The sequence below is a fragment of the Diabrotica undecimpunctata genome, chromosome 7 (assembly GCF_040954645.1).
Source record: "Diabrotica undecimpunctata isolate CICGRU chromosome 7, icDiaUnde3, whole genome shotgun sequence".
NCBI lineage: Eukaryota > Metazoa > Arthropoda > Insecta > Coleoptera > Chrysomelidae > Diabrotica > Diabrotica undecimpunctata.
The window spans coordinates 126,860,620-126,883,124 of NC_092809.1; the positions used below are offsets into that span (position 1 = coordinate 126,860,620).

Consider the following 22,505-nt stretch of genomic DNA (forward strand, 5'->3'; position numbering starts at 1 on the left):
TCATGGATAAATAATAATTTTCCCCAATCTTCGTTATTTCAACCGCCATCTTTACAAGCAAAATGCAATCTTTGCCTTCTATGCCTAAGTGTGATGTATTTGTCGAAACCTGTCATCTCAAGCTAAATAAAATAGTTTGCGAGCAAGTCTGTAATTTAATTCTACAACCTTGTTTACAATTTTAGAATTACCCGTTGATTTTTTTGCGCAGCTATTTAGTAGATAATAAGCCACTTAAGCGCACTTTAAACTTTGACCTACGCGGCTTGAACCGTACGTGCATCTGCTTTGCGCCTTGGCGACTGACTGGCGACCGTAAGCATATCCGTTGCGCGCATATAATAATTTTATCCCGCTTAAGGCATATAATATTTTTTAAGATCTATAATACAGATTATTCGTTTAAATAAAATTTTTCTAAGCAAATTGAAATTATTAAGGTTTCTAAACTTCTTAGGAAAAAACGTTGACTATGTTGAAAATGTTGATTAATACGTGACTATAGGAACAATAAATAAATGAAATGAATTGTGTAAAAAAAACAGTATCGTTTTGTATCATAATATTATGAAATATTACGTAAGGCATATGTATTTAAATATTTAGCGAAATTACTGAGTCATGGGAAGACATTTTTATCATCATTTACATGAACTCTTAGTAAAAAATAGCTTTCACGGAGATTTGTTACTCAACATGTAAAAATATACATCACCAGGTAGTTAATTACGTACTTTGTATTACAGACCTTAGCATAGTTACCACGTAATGTATGTCCACCGCTTGACACAAGCCTACCGCAGAGATAATAAACAATTATTAAACTACTAAGCAAATACCGCTCAAACGACATAACGGATGGTACCATGTGAGGTGTTGTTGCAAAGGTGAAGAGGACGAGGGGCATTGGCATAGAAAAAGACAAACATTGTCATTGTAACATACTTCTTTGCATTTTTTACCACCCGTGTTCGTTGGCAAAGGTTCTTGTTTATTACACAGTAGTTACAGTTCTTTATAGTCTTTTTTTCTTCCTATTTAAATCCGTCCACGCATTTTTCCGTACCAATTTACAAATTTAATAAGTTGCTTACCTAATAAATGTTGGTGCTCGTCACTATCAGGATCAGTCAAGTTGCCGAGTTGCTGAAGAAGTAAAGGATACTTAAGTATCCTTTGAATTGGTTTAATTAGGTAAGATTCTAAAGTTGAAGAATGTTGCTGTTTTGGATTTCGAGCCGACAAGAACTCTTGAAGTGCCTGGTTGCCTTCGTCTAGAAAAGTAACAAAATATAATTTTATTATATGATAATATTAAATATAGATTAGATTAGATTAGATTAAATATTAAAACAATACATTATGAAAATATTTAAGTAATAAATAATAAATTGATAGGTAAATGTTTTAGAAATAAACTAAAAACTACCATTGAAAAAAAAAATAACTTTAGCTTTGTCGAGTTATTCTTTTCCACGAGCAGTACGAAAAATTATAGTCATCATGGATACATTAATAGATATACCTTTTTTCGTTATCCATCATTCAAAGTTATTTTTTGTCGGTGCATTATCAGGAAATGCATAGAGCAAAAACTTCAATATAAATAAATCTCAACTGACAGTACAAACAAAGTAAACAAAGTAGACAAACTTTTGTTTCTAAAGCAACATGGTATTATTTTGTTTTTATTAATATTAAAGCCATACAAGTTTGTGCCAAAACTTTTAGGATATAAGTTACTATTACAAATAATATTATGCTCCGAATTGATTGAACTACAACTTATCGCTGATGGCTGATGCCTCCGAAAAAATTATTCTATTATATGTTTGAGATATTTTTGAATCTATTATGCAGGTTTTTTAAAATTATTAGATTGACATTGTCGAGAATGCTTAATCATTAGTAGATTTAGCATTTTCTTTGTTTGCTTTTAGTCTTTAGTATGAGTTTACTGTGTTACTTACAGAACTCTGAAAATAAATAGATAAAAGGTAAATTATCGTTTCAATACTGATTGAAAGTATTATATATAAAATTTATATTGTTTTTGTACATTTCCATTAAATAGATTAAATTTTTTATATCGAAAAATGAAATTAAAATAAGTTTGGCAAACCTTTAATTTTATAAAAACTTTATAATATATGAAAAAGGTCAATACTTACTGGGATGTAGAACTTTTTGAGCTTTACTGTGGCTCGCACAGAAGGAACTATAAAGTTTAAAGTGGTTTACGTAGTAAAGGAACGAACTGGCTATTGAGAACAGCACATTCTGAAAAAAAAAAATAAGATAAAACAATTTATTATAAAGGTTGAGGATTTTACACTTAAAAAACTGTAAACAATACTTTACATATGTATATACATTACGTTAAGTTTTGGATTAGATATTTCAAATACATAAAGTGCTAATATCGGCAACATTGCCTCGTACAAGGTAATTGTAATTCGCGATCTCCGATACCACGACAGAAAATCTTTTATTAGCATCAAACAATCATTACGTATACCCGGTTTAGTTCTTAGAGTACATAAACTCGATAAAAATATACTGACGTTTATAAAGCGGTGCATTTGTATCGGTTTTTATTAAAGTGGACAATTTTTGTGGTTGAATTAAAAATAAAACCGCATTTCTTTAAAAAGATAAAATAAAAAATATACTCTTAATGAAAATAAAAAATAATTCCTAATAAAATAAGAAATAATTCTTAATGCCCTACAGAAATGCCCTTATACGGCTAAATAGTATCCCAATTTGTCATAAAAACTTCTGCGAACAGACTCAAGAGTTTTTGCTTTAACATAATTGGAGACTTCTCCTATTCGATTTTTTAATTCATCCAAATTTTGAGCTCTAGCCTTAGGATGATCGTAGATATAACTTTTTAAATGTCCACAAAAAAAGAAGTCCATGGGTGTAAAATCTGGAGATCGCGCAGGCCACTTAATATTGCCTGTTCCACTGATAACTTGATTCGGGAAAGTATTGTTTTAATACTACCTAATTACCATTCTCCATATTTACATCAGGAAGATTAAGAATAGCACGAAGACACTATGTTGTCCAGAATTACAACCACATAACCATTTTATTATTTGAACTTATTTTGCGGGCGTATAAATAGACATATCATGTTGTTAACAAAAATAAATTAAAGATCTACGCTGTTAACGTTTTAAACAACCACTGTATAATGACAAACTATTTTCGACGAGTCAACGAAGCAGGTTGCAGTTATATCGGCCAACAAGTTGGTACAGCTAGGTATAATCTAACAAGTTTAAATTATTATTGGTAACATTTTGGTACAAACTAAGATTTTACAATAAACTACGGTCTGTAGAAGATTGTTGTATAGTTAAATATGTATATATATATATATATATATATATATATATATATAAAGTAGTTAGGTATTATTGACTGACACGTTATGTAAAATAAAGTTTTATTTTGAGGTTGCAGTCATTAATAGGGCAGGAAAGTAAAACTCTTTGTTCTTTATTCAAGCTTTCGCAAAATTTATTTGCTTCTTCAGGATATGCTAAAATATGGTATCAGTAAATACAACGAAATTAGAACTAAATAGCATTGTATAAAACTAGTAAAAAAACTTACAACATGAGGTTAATCCATTAAATTTTCAAATTTGCAAAACATTAAAACTTAACTTATTTTAAAAATTATACAGTTATGTAAGTACAATATTCCAATTTAATTTAATTTTGTAAAAATTCATTTTGACATTGATTGTTTGATTTATGTCAGAAAGACACTCGTTTCTGTTTATTATATTTTTTGTTGTTGATAACTAGCTCTTGATTGTTATTATGGTTACGTACAAAGTGGCGCCAAATATGAATATTTAAATTTTTTGAAATTCTAATATTTATAGTCAGAAAATCTAATATTGGAAAGTTATAGTATTAATTTTCGTAAGACAGAATGTAATTATAGATATTGCTTAGTTTATCAATATCAGTTTTTTTATTAACGCATTGATATTTATTTATGCATACCATATATATATATATATATATATATATATATATATATATATATATATATATATATACACTAGTGGCCAAAATTCTGGAAACTTTTCAAAAATTTTAGTTTTGTTATCAGCATTCCTCTTTTTCACAAGACTTATGTTATTTATAAGTTTATCTATAATTTTATTACATCGTTTTATGCTTCTACTTAATATTTAACATCTATTTTAATGGGGAAAATCCTCTAAAAATTTAAAAATAAATAAAACAACAGCCGTTAGCTATTAGTAGATATATTTAAAAAAAAATGGTACAATGATTATTATCAACAAAATTAGGATTTGGTAGGATAAACTTTGTTTTTAGGACAGACTCAATTCTGCGAGGTATGGAGTTGACGAGACGAGCCAAATCTTCTGGTGTAATAACTCCAAACCAGTTTTGAATAATGACTTCTATCAGTTCTCTCTTGTTGCTTGGGTTTCGGCTTGATACTAAGACTTGCAGCCTTGACCATAAATTTTCTATTGGATTTAGATCGGGACTATTTCCAGGCCAAGGCAGAACAGTAACATCATGGTTTCTCAACCATTCCATGGAAGTCTTAGTCGTATGACAAGGCGCTCCATCCTATAGGAAGATGCATTTTTGGGCATCCCCTTCGAACAAATCTCTGATAGTCGGCAGCAGTTTCTTTTGGCTTGCAGTATCTCTTCCTAATATTTTTTTTTGCATTAATATTGCCCTCTATTACTGCTAAACGTCCAACTCCATTAGTGGTCATGCAAGCCCATACCATGACACTCACAGGATGCTTCATAGTGACCGTAGTACACTGGGGCAAAAGTTCTTCTCCCGGTCGGCGGCGAACAAACTTCACTCCGTTACTCCCAAAGATCGAGATTTTGGTTTCATCACTTCAAATTACTTTACTCCATTGTTCTTCTGTCCAGCCTCTGTGTGCCAAAGCCCAATCAATGCGTTTTTGCCTCTGTTTTTTGTTCAGGAACGGCTTCTTTCTAGGAATTCGTGCTCGCAATCCATTTTCACACAACTTTCTTCTGATAGTGCGGTCCGATATTTGTAATCCAGTTGATTTGACAATACCGTTAATATTTTTTGCCGATCTGCGACGATCTTCTAAAGAAAGTCGGCATATTCTACGCACATCGTAGTGACTAACTTTGGGTTTTCTGCCAGATCTTTTTGCTGATTTTGTCGTTCCACGTTTGCAAACTTTCATTACACCTAATTTTGTGGCGCCACCACCCAATTTGTTTGCTATTTCTTGATAAGTGTAACCTTCTCGAAGGATAATTGCTTTGGCTCTCTTTCCTGGTGACCAGTCAATACGTTTTGGGTTTCTGGTTGTCATTTTCGTTGAATCGACGCTGATGAATTCCTCTCCGACAATTAAACAATATCACCTTAGTAACAACTACCTGATGTCACTCATAAACACTCGAAGCCGCACGAAACTGTACTAAAGGCCACCTAACCGCTTCCAGTTGGGTTGTTGACTGACTAGCAAAACCCTGACGCAATACAGTATTGTCAATGTTGCCATTCACAAATCTCGGATGTTCGGCGTTTCGCTTTAATCTGGTTCCATATTTTATTAAATAATGATGTTAATAAAAAAATAGTGAGAAATACATAAAATATTATGCAGGAATATAAAACAATAAAATAAAATTGTAATTGTAATGGTAAACTATATAAATCATGATCATGAGACGAGTCTTGCTAAAAAAACGATAATTTTTGTAAAGTTTCCAGAATTTTAGCCACTAGTGTATATATTATATATTATATTATATATATATTATATATATATATATATATATATATATATATATATATATATATATATATATATATATATATATATACATATTACCCAATAATCTGCTGCCAGACACATAATTTACTGCCACATTTTAATCTCAAATTTTAATTCAAATTGAATAAGACTTACCTTAAATTGGCTACTAAATTCAAATCTGTGGAAATCATGTTCTAGTTCGATGGCCTCTTCTAAGTTATTCAAAAATTGTCGCTGGAAAGTAACGATTTCTTGAATGTTTCCAAATAAGGCGTTAATTTCGGCATTTGATAAAAATGTTTCCTTTTTCAATGGTTCTAAGTAATTTTCCAACAAGTTGTTCAAATGCTGCAAAAAAATATTTTTGTTAATAATTTGAATTAAAAACAATCAATTGATTAAAATTACATTTCTTCTATTTGAATAAAATGTATACTATTCTGGATTTATAACTTTTTCCACAACGTTGGCTAATATAGAGATGGCGCAAATTCAGATTAACCTTCATTACCTTTTTATGTAGAACATAGAGTACAGACTAATAAAAATATCAAATCACCAAAGGGTAAAAATATAAAAAGGGAAAAAACAATGAAGTAATAACTCCGAAGTAAAGGATTCTGAAATGGGATTATTACGTTACAAACATTGACATTTTTCAAAAATTAGGACAAAAAAAATTAGCTTCAAGTTCAATAAAAAAAAGACTACATTATCTGGGTTATATACTACATGAAGAAAAATAATATACCTTGCAGATTATAAATTAAAGCAAAGTATAGGACAAAAGAAACAAGACGATTGTCTTTGGTAAGTTGTTAGTTGCCGCCCAAAACAACTCTTTAGACCAAATGCTTCGAAAGCTGAGTGACCATGATAATTGCCAATATCTTTAATTGCGACTGTACTTAAACTTTTCAGCACCATCGCCGGATGTGTCCGACATTAACCAGAAGTGCGTTGAGTCCCACCGCCGCCGTATATATGCGTTTATTATGGTGCTAAAAACCCATGGCCATGTATACACGGCAGTATAAAATTTAGTCCCATTACCAGTCCCACTGCCGTATAAATATGTCACTATTTGCTGGGGTTTTGCGTCCAACTCTGTGAAAATTCGACATTTAAGATTGATTCTCTAGGTCCACCGTCGTATATATGCGGCACTGTAAATGCAGGGTGGGGGTTAACTATCAACAAAAATAATTCGGTAACTATGTTCAGTATTATCTAATTCTTCCTAGAGGCAATGTTATGAGTTTAAGTTCAGACGATTCAGCTAATAAAAGTGGTAGCTTCTAAACGCAAAACAATGCAAAACAAGCAAGGAACAATGAGTATGTTAATATGTGTGGATTAACACAACGTGAATATGAAAATATAATGGCGGTATTGGACTCTGATTAAGAGTGTCGATAGTGGCAGTAAATATGAGCCCGATTTGGATGACGGTGATACCAGTAATAATGAGGTAAATAAATTGATACACCAAGAAGACGAAAGTCCACAAAATATTGAAACTTATATAAATATAGATAACGAAAGCTCTATCAATAAAAACTAAAAAGTGAGGTATCTCTAAATTAAAGTAAAACAACGTTCACTCCTACAATATGATATAGGTTCCTGAGCACATGTAGAATCCATAGAAGACAAATCGGATGTTTTTTGTTGTACGTAAATATCAATGAAGTGGAGTTAATTTTAGCTGAAACCAATAGATATGCTTCCGATATTTATGGGTTCAAAATCTGAAATGGAAAGAAATTGACGTAAATGAGTTTTATGTATTTTTAGTAATTATGACGAACAGACCGTCATGGAAAAAATAAGCTGAGACCATAATTGGTCAACGGATGCTTTGCTACATATACCTATATTTTTCCAATTGATGTAAAGAAATCGTTTCCGAACCATTCTTAGCATGCTACACTTTTCAGTCAATGCTAATCAAAAAGATGCCGATCCTTTTCATAAACTATGATGCGTGTTTGATAAAATGACATCCCTGTTCCAAAAACATATTTCTCTGTTTGAAAACCTCGTTATTGATAAAAGTTTAGTTCTTTTCAAGGGATGTTTACGATTTAAACAATATATTAAATCAAAACGTCATCCTTTTGGGATAAAACTTTTCCTATTGTATGACTGTGAAAAAGATAAAGAAGCAAAGAAGAGAGGGCTAGTAATAAACCAAAGCAAAACGAAATACCTCAAGTGTTCAAGAGAGAATACGAACATGGAGAAAGAAATTAAGCTTGGTGCATATACATTTGAAAGAGTACACCGTTTCAAATACCTGGGAGTGATGGTGAATGACAGAAATGATAGAACGGATGAAATAAATGAACGCATTCTACTGGGTAATAAAACCTACTGGAATTACCAAAAATTCCTGAAAGAAAAGTACATTAGTAAGAAAACCAAATTAAAAATTTACAAGACTGCAATCAGGCCAGTAATCACCTATGGTGCAGAGACGATGTGCCTAACACAAAAAGATGAAATGAGGTTGGAAATCCTAGAGAGAAAGATAATTCGACGAATAATGGGACCGGTGGGAATTAGTGTAGGCGAATTTAGAAGATTAACCAATGAAGAAATTAAAGAAGTCTTCGAGGGTGAAGACATAATTAAGTTCGTGAAGACGCAAAGGCTCAGGTGGCTGGGACACACAGAAAGAGCTAACCCAGACTCTACCCTAAAGCGAATAACTGGATGGAGACCAACAACAAAGAGACCAAAGGGGAGACCGAAAACAAGATGGAGAGATCAAGTCTTAGGAGACATAAATAAGCTGAGAATCTACAATTGGAAGGAGCACTGTAAGGACCGGAAAGAATGGAGGAAAATTGTAGACAGGGCCAAGTCACACACGCTGCTATAATAATAAAAAAAAACAACAGCGGACTGATTCTCCGCAATAAATAAATCAGAGAGCCCAAAAGGGTGGCAAACACTCCGCCAGGAGTGAATAAGCCATGATGATGATGATGACTGTGAAATGGGATACGTATTAGATGTAATTGTTAATCTTGGCAAAGCTACTGAAATGGAATCATTTTAAGACCTTGGGATATCTAAATTAGTGGTGGCACTTCTTATGAAGCCATATTTAAATAAAGGCCATTCATTGTATATAGATAACTGGTACACAAGTTTTTCTTTATGTACATACCTATTCGAACAGAAAACAAATTCTTGCAGAACAGTTTGCCTTAACCATCAAAAAATGATAAATTTAACAGTCAAATTAAAAAAAGACGAGACTGTCTAGATGTATAGTGAACACTTGTTAGCTATTAAATGGAAAGATAGACGCGAAGTTGTAATGTTAACTCAAGACTAAAGACTAACTGTAAAGATCAAATGCTTATGTTGGATAAGGTATATTTCAAGACAAAAATGCCTATAACGAAGCCAATATGCATCGTGAATTACAACCCAAATATGGGTGCGATAGATAGATCGGCATGATCCTCAGTTCCACGGAATGTTCAAGAAAGACCATAAAATGGTACAAGAAACTATTCTTTCATATGGTGGATCTCTGAAAATACAAAACAAGGATCTTTGACAGATTTCCAGTTGAAAGTTATACGTCAGCTTTTTGACCGGTAAGTTTCCAATGTTTGTCGAATAAAATTATTTGTTTACTTATTTAGTTATCTTATTTCAGATATCAGTTTCAATGACCTGCCCAAATCAAGGTGAAATATTTGACTAGAGATCCTGATATGCTCTCTGGTCGACATTTTCCTGCTGCAGTAACGGATAAGAAGGTTCGGCAATGTGTTGTTTGCAGTGAAAGTAAGATTCAGACAAACAAAAGAAGTGAATTCAGATAATATGTGTGCAAAGTGTGATGTTGGTCTATGTGTAACTCCATGTTTTGAACTAGCAAATTTGTCTATTTTTTATACCCGCCATATATATATATATATATATAAATATATATATATATATATATATATATATATATATATATATATATATATATATATATATATATATATATATATATATATATTATTGTGATATTTAGTCTTGGTGCGCCAAGCAATAATTAGCTAATTAATTTTTTTGGTTAATTAAAATTATTTAAATGATATGATTATGACTCTATCACAATTTTTAATTCATTTATCTCAGGGTTAAATTCGTGCTTCAATATCTATGCGGGAACCGCCAGAGAACACTCACTGTTCGTCTTACAGACTTGGGAAACCAACTGATTATCTTTTCTCTCTCCTAAATCTAGCTAAACTTTCATTCCTACATACCTATCCCACCTTTTTCAATCTCCGCCAATCAAAACTCGTCACAATTCCCACATTTTTTCATTTCGATAACAAACAAATTTTTACCTATAATTATAAAATTTCCTAAAACTTATTTACAAATATTATTTTTCTATAATTCTTAAAAACTAACAAAAACCTCTTTCTAAAATCTCTTCTATTGTCTTTAATCACTGCATTAATGTATTTGGAAAACCCGGTTCAATTTTCTTTGGATTTCACTTAAACTTATGCGGGTCACTCAAGTATAACAAAGAAATAATTTATGCAAAGCTTACATTTTGTTTAGTACAGGTAATCGAAGAATTTAATAACTTTCCTTCTTCGAAATGTTTGTTGGTTATTATCCTACTTATCTGAATTATTTTAATGTTTTTGAACTTTGAAATATTTTTAAACAAACCAATATTTTTCTCGATTTTACATATCATAACAATATATATATATCCGTCAGTGAGTCTGATGAAAAGAAAAACATCCTTGGAATTCTGTGACATTTATAGTGCTTTAAGGCTGGGACCTAAGTGTTAAAGTAGAAAAAACAATTTTTTAATATTAAATTTTTTTAAACAATATTTTTTTATTTAGCGATAAGTATCTTTACCACATCAGAAAAGTATCTTTATTTAACTTCTTCGTTTATTTCCTCTCTCACTTCGTTTGTTCGGCCTATATTCTCAGACTTATTTGATAAAGTATCAGTTTTCTACTTTGCACATAAATAACAACTAAATAACGTATTTTATAATTTAAAACATGGTAATCCTCAACAGCAATAAAATTGCGCCAAACATGATAAGTAGCGAAAATGTTTCAAAACATCCAATCGACTTTGATACCATCTAACTCTTAAAAACTTCAAGGAGATAAAAGTTGAAAAACGTTCGGAACCGCCGAAGTTATCTAATAACTCATTCATGTATTTTAATTCCAAGTTTTCTACCGCGAACGACATTTATAAGTTTGCCCGATGGCTATGATTGTGAAATTTAGTGTTTAATCGAAAGTATGCTAAAGCTCTTCAATCTTTAATATAAAAATATTTTTTTAAAGCACCTCTAGAAGGGAATATACAAAGAAAAAGGATGAACCGCTTAAAAACATTGCTGAATTTTCATAATCTATTGTAGAATTTTATTCGTCCTTCTTGACTCTCATGTGTCTCTGCACATACAGTGTGTCCGTAAAGTATGGAATAAATTCGATATTTCCTAAATGAAAAGCCTTTTTAAAAAAATCTAAAACACGTCGATTTTTAAGTTTAATGTTCTACATTTTAGAATAAAACTTCATTATACAAGGTGATACACATTGAAGTGATGACGTCATCGGCTCTTTTTTTAAATGTCTCTCTCTTTGTCAACCATTTTCCATCCACTCCTGAATGTAGGTCTCTCCCAATTGCTTCCATCTTTCTCTATCTTGCGCCAATCTAATCCACTGTTTGCCTGCCACTGTTCTTATGTCATCTACCCATCTTTTTTGAGGTCTTCTCATGCTTCTTGTTGTCGTCCTTGGTCTCCATTCTAGAATTCTCCGTATCCACCTGTTGTCATTATATCGGGCTACGTGACCTGCCCAGCGCCATTTCATTTTTGCAATTTCTTCCACAATATTCCTAATCTTCGTTCTACGTCTTATCTCGGTGTTTCTAATCTTGTCTCTTAGTGATATTTCAAGCATGATTCGTTCCATTGCTCTTTGCGTTGTTTTTAATTTTTTAAATGTAACATCCTATATTTTATGACATTTTTAGATCAATAAAAATGAGCTGATTCCAAAAAAGTATAATACTGAGGGTCTAACGGATATATTTTAAAAGATATGAGCTTAGAAAATTACTTTTTATTGATTTCTACTATTAATAAATTATAAATAAATTATAATAAATAACTTGAAAATAATCCAGTAATTATTACATGACTTAACCTTAAATGTTCGAATTGTAGTCCTTGTTGTATTTGACAGTAACCCAAACGTTGTAAAAATTCTTGTAGAACCTTGTTTATGGTTTCTTGAGAAATACTGTTTATTTCTTCACGAATTCTTGTTTTTAAGTCTTCAATATTTGCAGGTTTCGTTTTATAAACAACATTCTTCAAATGACCCCACATAAAATATTCCGAAGGATTGAGGTCTGGCGACCTCGCTGGCCAGTCAATATGTCCACGTCTTCCAATCCACCTGTTCGGAAAAAATTCGTTTAGGTACCTTCTAACATCTGCAGCATAATGCGGAGGCGCACCATCCTGTTGCAACCATGCAACCATAAACTTTCATCAAAACTTCCAGGATTAATTCTACTGGGGAATAAATTAACTAAAGTAGGTACGAGATACCCTCTTAAAAACTGAAGGTATGCTGGCCCGTTTAAATTACCTTCGAAAAAGTAGGGTACGATGATTCCATTTCTTACAATGCCAGCCCATACGTTTACCTCTTGTGGGTATTGTGTATAATGTTCCCGCATCCAGTTGGGGTTTTCTTTTGACCAGTATCTACAATTCTGACGGTTGACCTCGCCATTTAATTTGAATGTAGCCTCATCAGAAAAAATAATATTTTGAACCAAGAGAGGGTTTCGGTGGCAGTTATCCATCATTGTTTTGCAAACATCGAGATCACGACTAACTTTACGAACAGATGTCTGCGCATCTTCTTTAAAAGCAAGTAGAACATCTAATGTTGTATCATAATTTACAGAGGGACGACCTGATTTGCGTGCATTTTCAACCGTACCAGTTTCTCTTAATTTCTTTTCAATCTTACTTACTGTTGACTGCGTTATGGGTCTTTCTGGATATTTATCATTAAATAAATTACACAATTCCATACCCAATCATCATAAGTATTTCAATTTTTTGCTTAACACTCAAATTCATTTCTACTTCAAATTAATTCTAAGCAATAATACAGAACATTCAGGAGTTAAACAATTATTGTACTACTTAATTGTTATTGAACGTTACTGAAAATAATTACATTTCACTAAAAACTAGTAGTAGGCTACTTTCTGCAATTGATAATAAATAATTTATTTTCTAAGCGCATATCTTTCAAATTATATCCATTTGACCCCGAGTATTATTTAGTATTATTCTTTTTGGAATCAAAAAAATCGCCACTTTGAGGTAGCCGTAAGAGATTTTAGGAAAGAGATTTTCAAGTTATTAAAAAAGGATTTTTATTGAAAAGCGAAGAAATTAAGTTTCCAAAAGAGGTACAAAGCACAAATGCTATAAAATATACAACATTGCTATCTAGGACAATAAAATTTCTGCATAAATCAAGTTCAGTAAGTAAATAGGAAAAAATGCTTTATTTGCCACCAGTTTCAAAAGTGGCGTATTCCTAGATATATATGTTTTTTTTTGAACCTATTCTCTATCCTTCCATTGTTGGATGTAGGTCTCCCCCAGTTCTCTCCATCTTTCCCTATCTTGAGCTGTTCTCTGCCATGTGGGACCTCCTTGTTTCCTGATGTCATCTTTTCACCTTATCTGTAGTCTGCCTCTTGATCTCTTTGCATTGTATGGACGCCACTTTCCGATGGCATTGTTCCATCGTCTGTCTTGGAGACGTTCATTGTGTCCAGCCCATTTCCATTTCAGTTTTGCTGCTTGTTCTATCGCGTCTACTGCCTTTGTTCTGGTTCTGATTCACTGGTTACGTTTTCTATCTTTAAGTGATATACCCAACATTTGTCTCTCCATCGCTCTTTGTGCCTTCCTTATTCTATCCAAATTGGCCTGTGTAAATGTCCATGTCTGTGCTCCGTAGGTGAGCACCGGTATTATACATATATACCTTGCTTCGTAAGTATAGAGGGATTGTTTGATTTTTTAGAACGTAAGAAAGTTTGCCGAACGCTGCCCATCCCATTCTTACTCGTCTCGATATTTCGGCTGTTTGATTTTCTCTGTTAGCTCTGATTGCTTGTCCTAGATATATATACTCATTTACCTATTCTATTTTTTCTGTTTGTATTTTTATTGCCACTTGGTCTTCCGTGTATATATGTTAATACGTAGTATATCCTGAAGAAACTTTTTACTAAAATGATTAATTCGTATTTAATTTCAATTAAAATTTACATTCCAATAAAAAAAATGGATGACAATATGATTTTATTAACCAGTAATAGCCTTTCGCGAATTTCGTTATAATGTTTTAAAATTGAGCAAAACATCAACATCGCCTGAAGAGGAAGCGCTAATGGATTTTATCGTTCCTTGCTATAAAGCAATAACTGCTAATGGTGTCGTTAGCACGTTTTTCGTTTTTGCTGAGTCTCTCAGTCGCTTAATGTAAATTACACCAAATTTTTATTTTTATTTTTATATCCAGAATGAGCTGATTGAGATTTTTATAAAAAAGTGGACCACTTAGTTAAAATAAAAATTAAATGACGTTAAGTAATGGTTTTCTGTAAGTACCTGAAGATATCAAGTGCCGAATAAACTTATATAATATATACAGGGTGGTCCTTAAGTAATTGTACAAAAAGAAACCGTAGATTCTACACTTTAAAATATTACGATTTAAGCCAAATTGCTTTAATAAAATGTTGATATTAAGAAAGATACAGGGTGTTAAAGTGGAAATTTAAAATTTTAATTTTGGCTATAACTTTTATGTTTGTGAACATTTATGTATCAAAATTCGTAACTGGGTACTCTTGAACATCATAAATTATAATTTGATGCATGCTTTAATGTAGCTGTTAGAGGGCGCCACATGTGCCACATATGTGGCATACATTGGCACCTAACTTTTTTGCTCTTTAAGTTATCGGTGTTTGTAATATAAAATTATAAAGATACATTATTTTAACAAAAAAAAGGTATACTTGTTAATAACTTCAAAACTCAACATTTTTCGAGATAATCGCATTTTATAAATCAACTATATAATTCAGATTTAACGCAATTACTCCAAGCAACGAAAGAAAATTAGACAAAAACATCAATACTTCTGAATTTTGGTATAAAATGCCTCTAATAAAGTTAATAGTTAACGAAATATTAAATAAAATAAATATATTAGCAGGATAGAATAGTAGGATTTGACAAAATAAGAAAATAATTGAAAATAATTGGGGATTGTCAAAAAACTGTCAAAGTGTTTAGACGCATTTCAAAGTTTCTCTTAAAAATTTAAATATTTAAACTATTATTTCTTTAGTTCTGAACGTGTAATTAGTGAATAATATTAAAATCAAAATCCTGTTCAAAGTTAAATGTGACAGTGTACTGAAAATCGTAGAATTCTGTGAGTACAAAACTGCATTATTAATAACCTTAAAATCAGAAGTTTAAAAGGCAAAATATTTTATCGATTTCAATTCAACTTATCGATTATTGACAACAACTTTTTGCTGGTTCTTGCTACTAACAACTAATTAGGCTAGGCTGCTGTTTAATTTTATTAAGTGGCCAAGTCCGGCTTTAGATCCTCTGTGCCAATGTACGTAAATTCTCAGCGGGAAGATGGATGAACCGGAATCAGCTACTACCTCACGAAATATACCCACTACGTCACATATATCTTACTCCAATGCATTAAATAGTTTCAAATATCCTTCAAAAGACCAAGGTATTATACTTTCAACCATACAAGGAATAAAAGTTTTCGAATATATAAAAGCTGTTGGATCAATAGTACAGCCCAAAAATGTTGTTTGGGCATCCAAAATATCAAACAACCGCATCTGCATCTACCTCTCCTCTAAATATGTAGTTGATCAATTTCTTAGCTCCCACAAATATATAAATATTGATGGTAACCAGATTGAAGTAAGAAGACTTATAACCCCCGCCCAGAGACTCATCATATCTAATGTATGTCCTACTATACCTAATAGCTTAATTGAAGAGCACTTAAAAACTATGGGTATAAAATCCGCCTCCAACATGACGTTTCTACGAGTAGGCATGCAAGACTCAGAATACAGCCACGTACTCAGCTTTAGGAGGCAAATGTTCATAAGTCCTTTAGAAAATGCATCAATTCCTGACTCATTTCTAATCTCATTCGACAATACATCATATCGACTATACATTTCCATAGATGGTTTAAACTGCTCCAGATGCAAGATTGTCGGACATCAAGACTCTGACTGTCCTTCTTTATCATCATCAAGCAACTCAATTAATCAAATGGAAACTGACCACCACGTGAATATACATAACTCTACCAATGAAAAATATAATCAGCTACAAGATCAACCACGAAACCAATACCAAGAAGATACCGAAACATTAATGGAACCAGAACCCAATACCATACAAAATCACGCATCAGCTACAAAAGACCAAACCACTTCCTCACAAACAAACAATGAATTACAAATCTTGAATCAACCAAAAATATTCCAAGATAATTCCTTAGTAATTGAAAGCGATAGAAAAAGCACTAAAATTACTCCTGCAACTAAAAGACAAATATCCTCTCCTGAAATTCTTGAAAATGACTTACCTCCTCCCGATACTCAAAAACCTAAGAAAAAGCCTAAAACCCAAGAAGATATATCAATTATTCTAAATCAAATTAAAGAAAAAATTGAAAATAGAAACCCTTCCTTTACACTTACTTTTCATGAAATATGTGATTTTCTGGCAAATTCCCTTCACTCAAAACATCCTGAAGTCATTGTTAAAAATTATTCAAATGAAAGCCAAGAAATAAAAGAAATTTTAAACTTTATATATTCCCAAATACAAAATAAAACTTTAAAAAACAATATCACCAGATTGAAGAAGAAACTGCTTTTCAACAGTCCTTCTTCTACTGACGAAACTGACCAAGAATCAAGTTCTCAACAATAAATAGTTAACACATAAAGAGTTAATGGCCAGCACATTCATATTACAGTGGAACCCCAACGGTTATTTTACACATATAGAATCCATTAAGCTTCTTATACACGAATATCTTCCTTTAGTCATATGCCTAGAAGAGACCCATTTCAAGCACCAAAGTGTGACATTAAAAAATTATGTTCCTTTTCTAAGAAACCGAGTTGCAGATCACTCAAGCGGCGGAACAGCAATTTTTGTAAGGGATGACATAGAGTCAACTGAAATACAACTACAAACAAATCTCGAAATAGTTGCAGTGTCAGTCACCCACAAAATGAAAATCAATATTTGCAATGTATACTTACCTCATCCTACTGATTTAGACATAACTGAACTAAGCAATGTTTTAAACCAAATTCCACACCCAAAAATAATATTAGGCGATTTTAACTGTCACAACAGTACTTGGGGAAGTAACAAAACCGACAAATGTGGCAATCTCCTAAATAATCTCATTGATAATTTAAATTTAGTCTTACTAAACACTGGCAAATCTACTAGGTTCAATTCATACAATGGTACATTTTCTGCCATAGATCTCTCTTTATGCAGTCCGTCGCTAGCTCCTTTATTATATTGGGACACATTGGGGTATTTATATGATAGTGATCACTTCCCTATCACGATAACCATAAACACTAATGATAAATCAACTTTTCCAATTCACCAGACATGGAAAATAAAGTCAGCTGACTGGAATTTATATCGAACACTGATAGAAGAACAAACAAACAAATATAATTTAACCAATAACGCAAACCAAAACCTGGAAATATTTAATAACATTATTATTTCTGCAGCAACAATCGCAGTGGGAAAAACAAAATCGAGTCAAAGGCAGCCAGTTCCTTGGTGGAATAACGAAATTGCACAAGCACTCACTTTGTCTAAACACGCTTTTAACGTTTACAAGAAACATAAAACTATCGAAAACCTTTTAAGGTTTAAAAATCTCAGAGCTCAAAGCAGACAATTAATCAAAAAAGCAAAACGAGAAAGTTGGAAAAAGTACGTTTCTTCAATAAATCCTTCCACTCCCTTAGGCAACATATGGAACAAAGTCCGTAGAATAAAAGGTACAAAATACTTTCGAGGTATAGATACTCTATCATATAATAACCAAATGCATTCAAACAAAGAAGATATTCCAGAAATACTAGCAGATATATACGAACGTAATTCTAGTGATTCTAATTACAGCCTATCCTTTCTAGAGCACAAAAAACTAACGGAGTCTTCAAATATACAAATCACAGAGAGTGGCAATCCAATAAACAAACCAGTAAGTCTTCAAGAATTAGAATTTTGTTTAAGTGCTAAAAATTCGAGTCCAGGACCTGATGATATCCACCCTCTTTTCTTACGAAATCTTCCTCTGAATGCAAAGCTAATATTAGTTGATATTTTTAATAATATTTTTATTCATCATGACTTTCCTGATCTATGGTCGCAAGCAACTATAATTCCAATCCTTAAATATAATAAACCAAAAGACGATCCAAATTCCTATCGTCCAATATCACTTACGTGTTGTACCTGCAAACTTTTAGAAAAAATCCTTAATTATCGTCTTAAATGGTACCTCGAAAACAATAACCTAATAAGTATCAGACAAAGTGGATTTCGTACGGGTAGATCCACAACAGACAATCTAATAACACTTGAATCAAGTATACATGAATCCTTTCTGCACAACCAAAAACTTATTGCCGTGTTTTTTGACATAAGAAAAGCGTTTGACACAACATGGAGACATCTTATACTAAAAACACTTCAAGAATGGGATGTTCAAGGGCACATGTTGTCCTTTATTAAGAATTTTCTAGAAACACGAACTTTTCGAGTCAGAACCAATGGATTTACATCCTCCAGACGAGTACTTCAAAACGGCACTCCACAAGGATCTACTCTAAGTCCTACTCTTTTTCTAGTTGCAATAAATAGTATTATACATCAAATAAAACTACCTGTATTTACTAGCCTATATGCAGATGACTTAGTCATTTATCTAATAACAAACAATGTAACTCTGGGAACACATATACTGCAAACTACCTTACACACAATTGAAAGCTGGTCGCAAAACACGGGTTTTATATTCTCTAGTGAAAAGACACGTTATTTAATTTTTAGCAAAAGAAAAAATTATCCTAATGTTCAATTAACACTAAATGGAGTTGTTTTGAAACAAGCAGAAGAAATAAATTTCTTAGGACTTTCTTTTGAACGTAACTTAAAGTGGGAAACCCACATCACCAATCTGCAACGTTCTTGCCAATCCAGAATTAATCTACTAAAGATGCTGTCAAATACCTCTTGGGGGGCAGATACAACAACCTTACTTACTCTATATAGATCACTAATACGAAGTAAACTAGACTACGGCTGTTTATGCTACGATACTGCTAACAAAACATCTTTAAAAAAACTTGACTACATTCAAAATATGTGCTTGAGATTAGTTTTAGGTGCCACAAGAACTAGTCCAGTAAGTAGCTTACAAGTTTTGGCTAATGAACTGTCCTTAAGCCAACGAAGGCAACTCCTATCACTAAATTACGTTGCCAGAATTTCAGCAAACAACAGCAACGTAACCTACTCAACAATACTTTGCAGAACAAATATAACGTCCGATCTTTACAGAAACATTGCAATAAAAAAACTACCATTTCCCGAACGAATAAAACGTATTGGTCTTAATTTAGAACAGTTCAGTCTTACTATGCCTATTCATGTAAATGTTCCTCCTTGGATGATTAAACATCCAAAAATAGACACGTATTTAAAAGAACTCCCGAAACATTCCACACATCCTTTCCTTATACAGCAAGCTTATAAAAATGTAATATCCAAATACCCAACAACCCATCAAATCTTCACTGATGCTTCCAAATGTCATGAAGGACATGCTGCAGCCTACATCTACGAAAACGTCAAGTCTACCATACGAATCCCAACAAATTGTTGTATATATACCGGAGAACTTACGGCAATTCATCAGGCCGTGAAAAAATGTTGTTCTATCAATGAAAGCAAATTTGTTATCATCACCGATTCAATGAGCGCATTACTTGGAATAAAACAGCTATATACAACTCACGCCATACTTCTCAAGATCAAAGAAGAGTTATCTTATCTACAGACTCAACAAAAAGATATTTCCTTTATCTGGGTACCTTCCCATATGGGAATAAGTGGTAATGAGGAAGTGGACTCTCTGGCAAGCAATGCAACCACCGACCAAAGTATTGCTATCATAAATCAAATGCCTTGGACTGATCACAAAGTAAATATCAAAGCCCACGTATACAGAGCGTGGCAAACTACTTGGGATCACACTGCTAATAAACTCAAAGAATGTCTAAGTCAAGTAGGAACCAAACTCATCTTACCAAATAATAGAAAAGACCAAGTCATCATTAACCGACTCCGAATAGGACATACTTTCCTTACACACAAGCATATCTTCAACCAGGAGGCTGCTCCGTTGTGTACCAAGTGCAATACTCAGTTGTCAGTGAAACATATAATTGTTGAGTGTCCAGTGTACCAGAACGAAAGAATCGCGTGTGCCCTTAGTGATAATTTAAAAAGTATACTAACGTCAAATTTACAGTCTTTATTAAGTTATCTTAAAATGACTAAACTATATACCAGATTGTAAAAAATATTTTTTTTTATGCAACAATATGTATCTTACTGTTTGTGTATGTCCCCCCGCTAATAACCCTTAGTGGTTGATGCGGGTATATTTGTTTAAATAAAAAAAAAAAAAAGAAAATAATTGGATTTTAAATCAAACATTTTTCGTTTTGTATTAAATTAAAGTCATAATCAAAATATTTTATTTATAAACCAAATTAAGAAATAGTTAAACTAAATAACATTAAACTTTTTGTCAAAGTAAGTGTTCGATATGTCCACCATTTTCTTTAATTCATTTGTCATTCCATAAAAGACGTCTCATATCAAATAGCATCATTGGTTCTAAAGAAACTGCTGCAGTATTTATAATAAGTATTATAAGTATAATAATAAGTATTGTTTTGGGATTTTTATGCATTCTTCTTCTTAAAGTGCCTATCCGTTCCGGACGTTGGCGATCACCACGGCTATCTTCACTTTGCTTATTGCAGCGCGGAACAGTTCAGTGGTAGTCGTGTTATACCACTTTCGCAAATTTTGAAGCCAGGAAATGCGTCTTCTTCCCGGTCCTCTCTTTTATGCATTAAGTAATTATATTAATGTCTCACCACATGACCAAGGAATATGACTACCACGAACAATCCAACGTTCAGGAAAGTTGTATTTAAGTATGTTCTCACTGCCCTCTCTCTATAATGTGGTGGTGTACCAACTTGCATAAACCACATATTTCGCCTTAAGTTTGATGACAATTCTTCCAATAAATCAAATATGATCATTTTATAAAAAAATGTAAATAAATCTCACCATTCAACTTACAAGATAATTCGGATGTCCGTAAAAAATAATTACCAATTGTTCCAAACCATACGTTTATTTAAAATTCATGTTTAAAGTGCATATCGTATGGTTTGGTACCATTTGTAATTATTTTTTATGGACATGCGAATTACCTTGTAATTTGAATGGTGAGATTTATTTACATTTTTTATAAAATGATTTTATTGATTGGTACACCACCACATTATAGAAAAAAGTGCAGTGAAAACATAATTAAATACAGCTTTCCTGAACGTTGGATTGTTCGTGGTAGTCATATTCCTTGGTCATGTGGTGAGATATTAATATAATTATTTAATTCATAAAATTCCCAAACGAATACTTTATTATTATATTATGTTTATTATAGATTATACTTATAATACTTATTATAAATACTACAGCAGTTTCTTTAGAACCAATGATGCTATTTAATATGAGACGATCTTTTATGGAATGTATTGACAAATAAGAATTAAAAAAAATGGTGAACATATAGAACATTTACTTTGACAAAAAGTTTAATGTTATTAAGTTTAACTATTTCTTAATTCGGTTTGTAAACAAAATATTTTGATTATGACTTTAATTTAATACCAAACGTAAAATGTTTGATGTAAAATCCAATTATTCTTTATTTTGTCAAATCCTACTATTCTATCCTGCTAATATATTTATTTTATTTAATATTTCGTTAACTATTAACTTTATTGAAGATATTTTATACCAACATTGATGTTTTTGTCTAATTTTCTTTTGTTGCCTGGGGTAATTGCGTTAAATCTGAATTATGTAGTTGATTTGTAAAATGCGATTATCTCGAAAACTGTTGAGTTTTGAAGTTATTAACAAATATACCTTTTTTTTGGTAAAATACTGTATCTTTAATATTTTTTATCACAAACACCGGTAACTTAAAAATCAAAAAAGTTAAGTGTAAATGTATGCCACATATGTGGCATATGTGGCGCCCTCTATCAGCAACATTGAAGTATGCATCAGATTATAATTTCTAATGACTAATAGTCTTTGTCATTGTCATTGTCAT

The 22,505-nt window shown here is 32.1% G+C and overlaps 1 protein-coding gene across 1 annotated transcript in view; it reads right to left on the bottom strand.

Moving 5' to 3' along the window:
- The window catches only part of sif (guanine nucleotide exchange factor still life), a 303,831-nt gene that overhangs the window by 44,250 nt on the left and 237,076 nt on the right, over nt 1-22,505 (bottom strand). The window contains exons 9-11 of the mRNA XM_072539215.1: nt 5,986-6,180; nt 2,172-2,280; nt 1,095-1,274 (exon numbers count right to left, since the gene is read on the bottom strand). Of these exons, the coding sequence (XP_072395316.1) occupies nt 1,095-1,274; nt 2,172-2,280; nt 5,986-6,180 (484 nt within the window). The remainder of the gene's footprint in view (nt 1-1,094; nt 1,275-2,171; nt 2,281-5,985; nt 6,181-22,505) is intronic.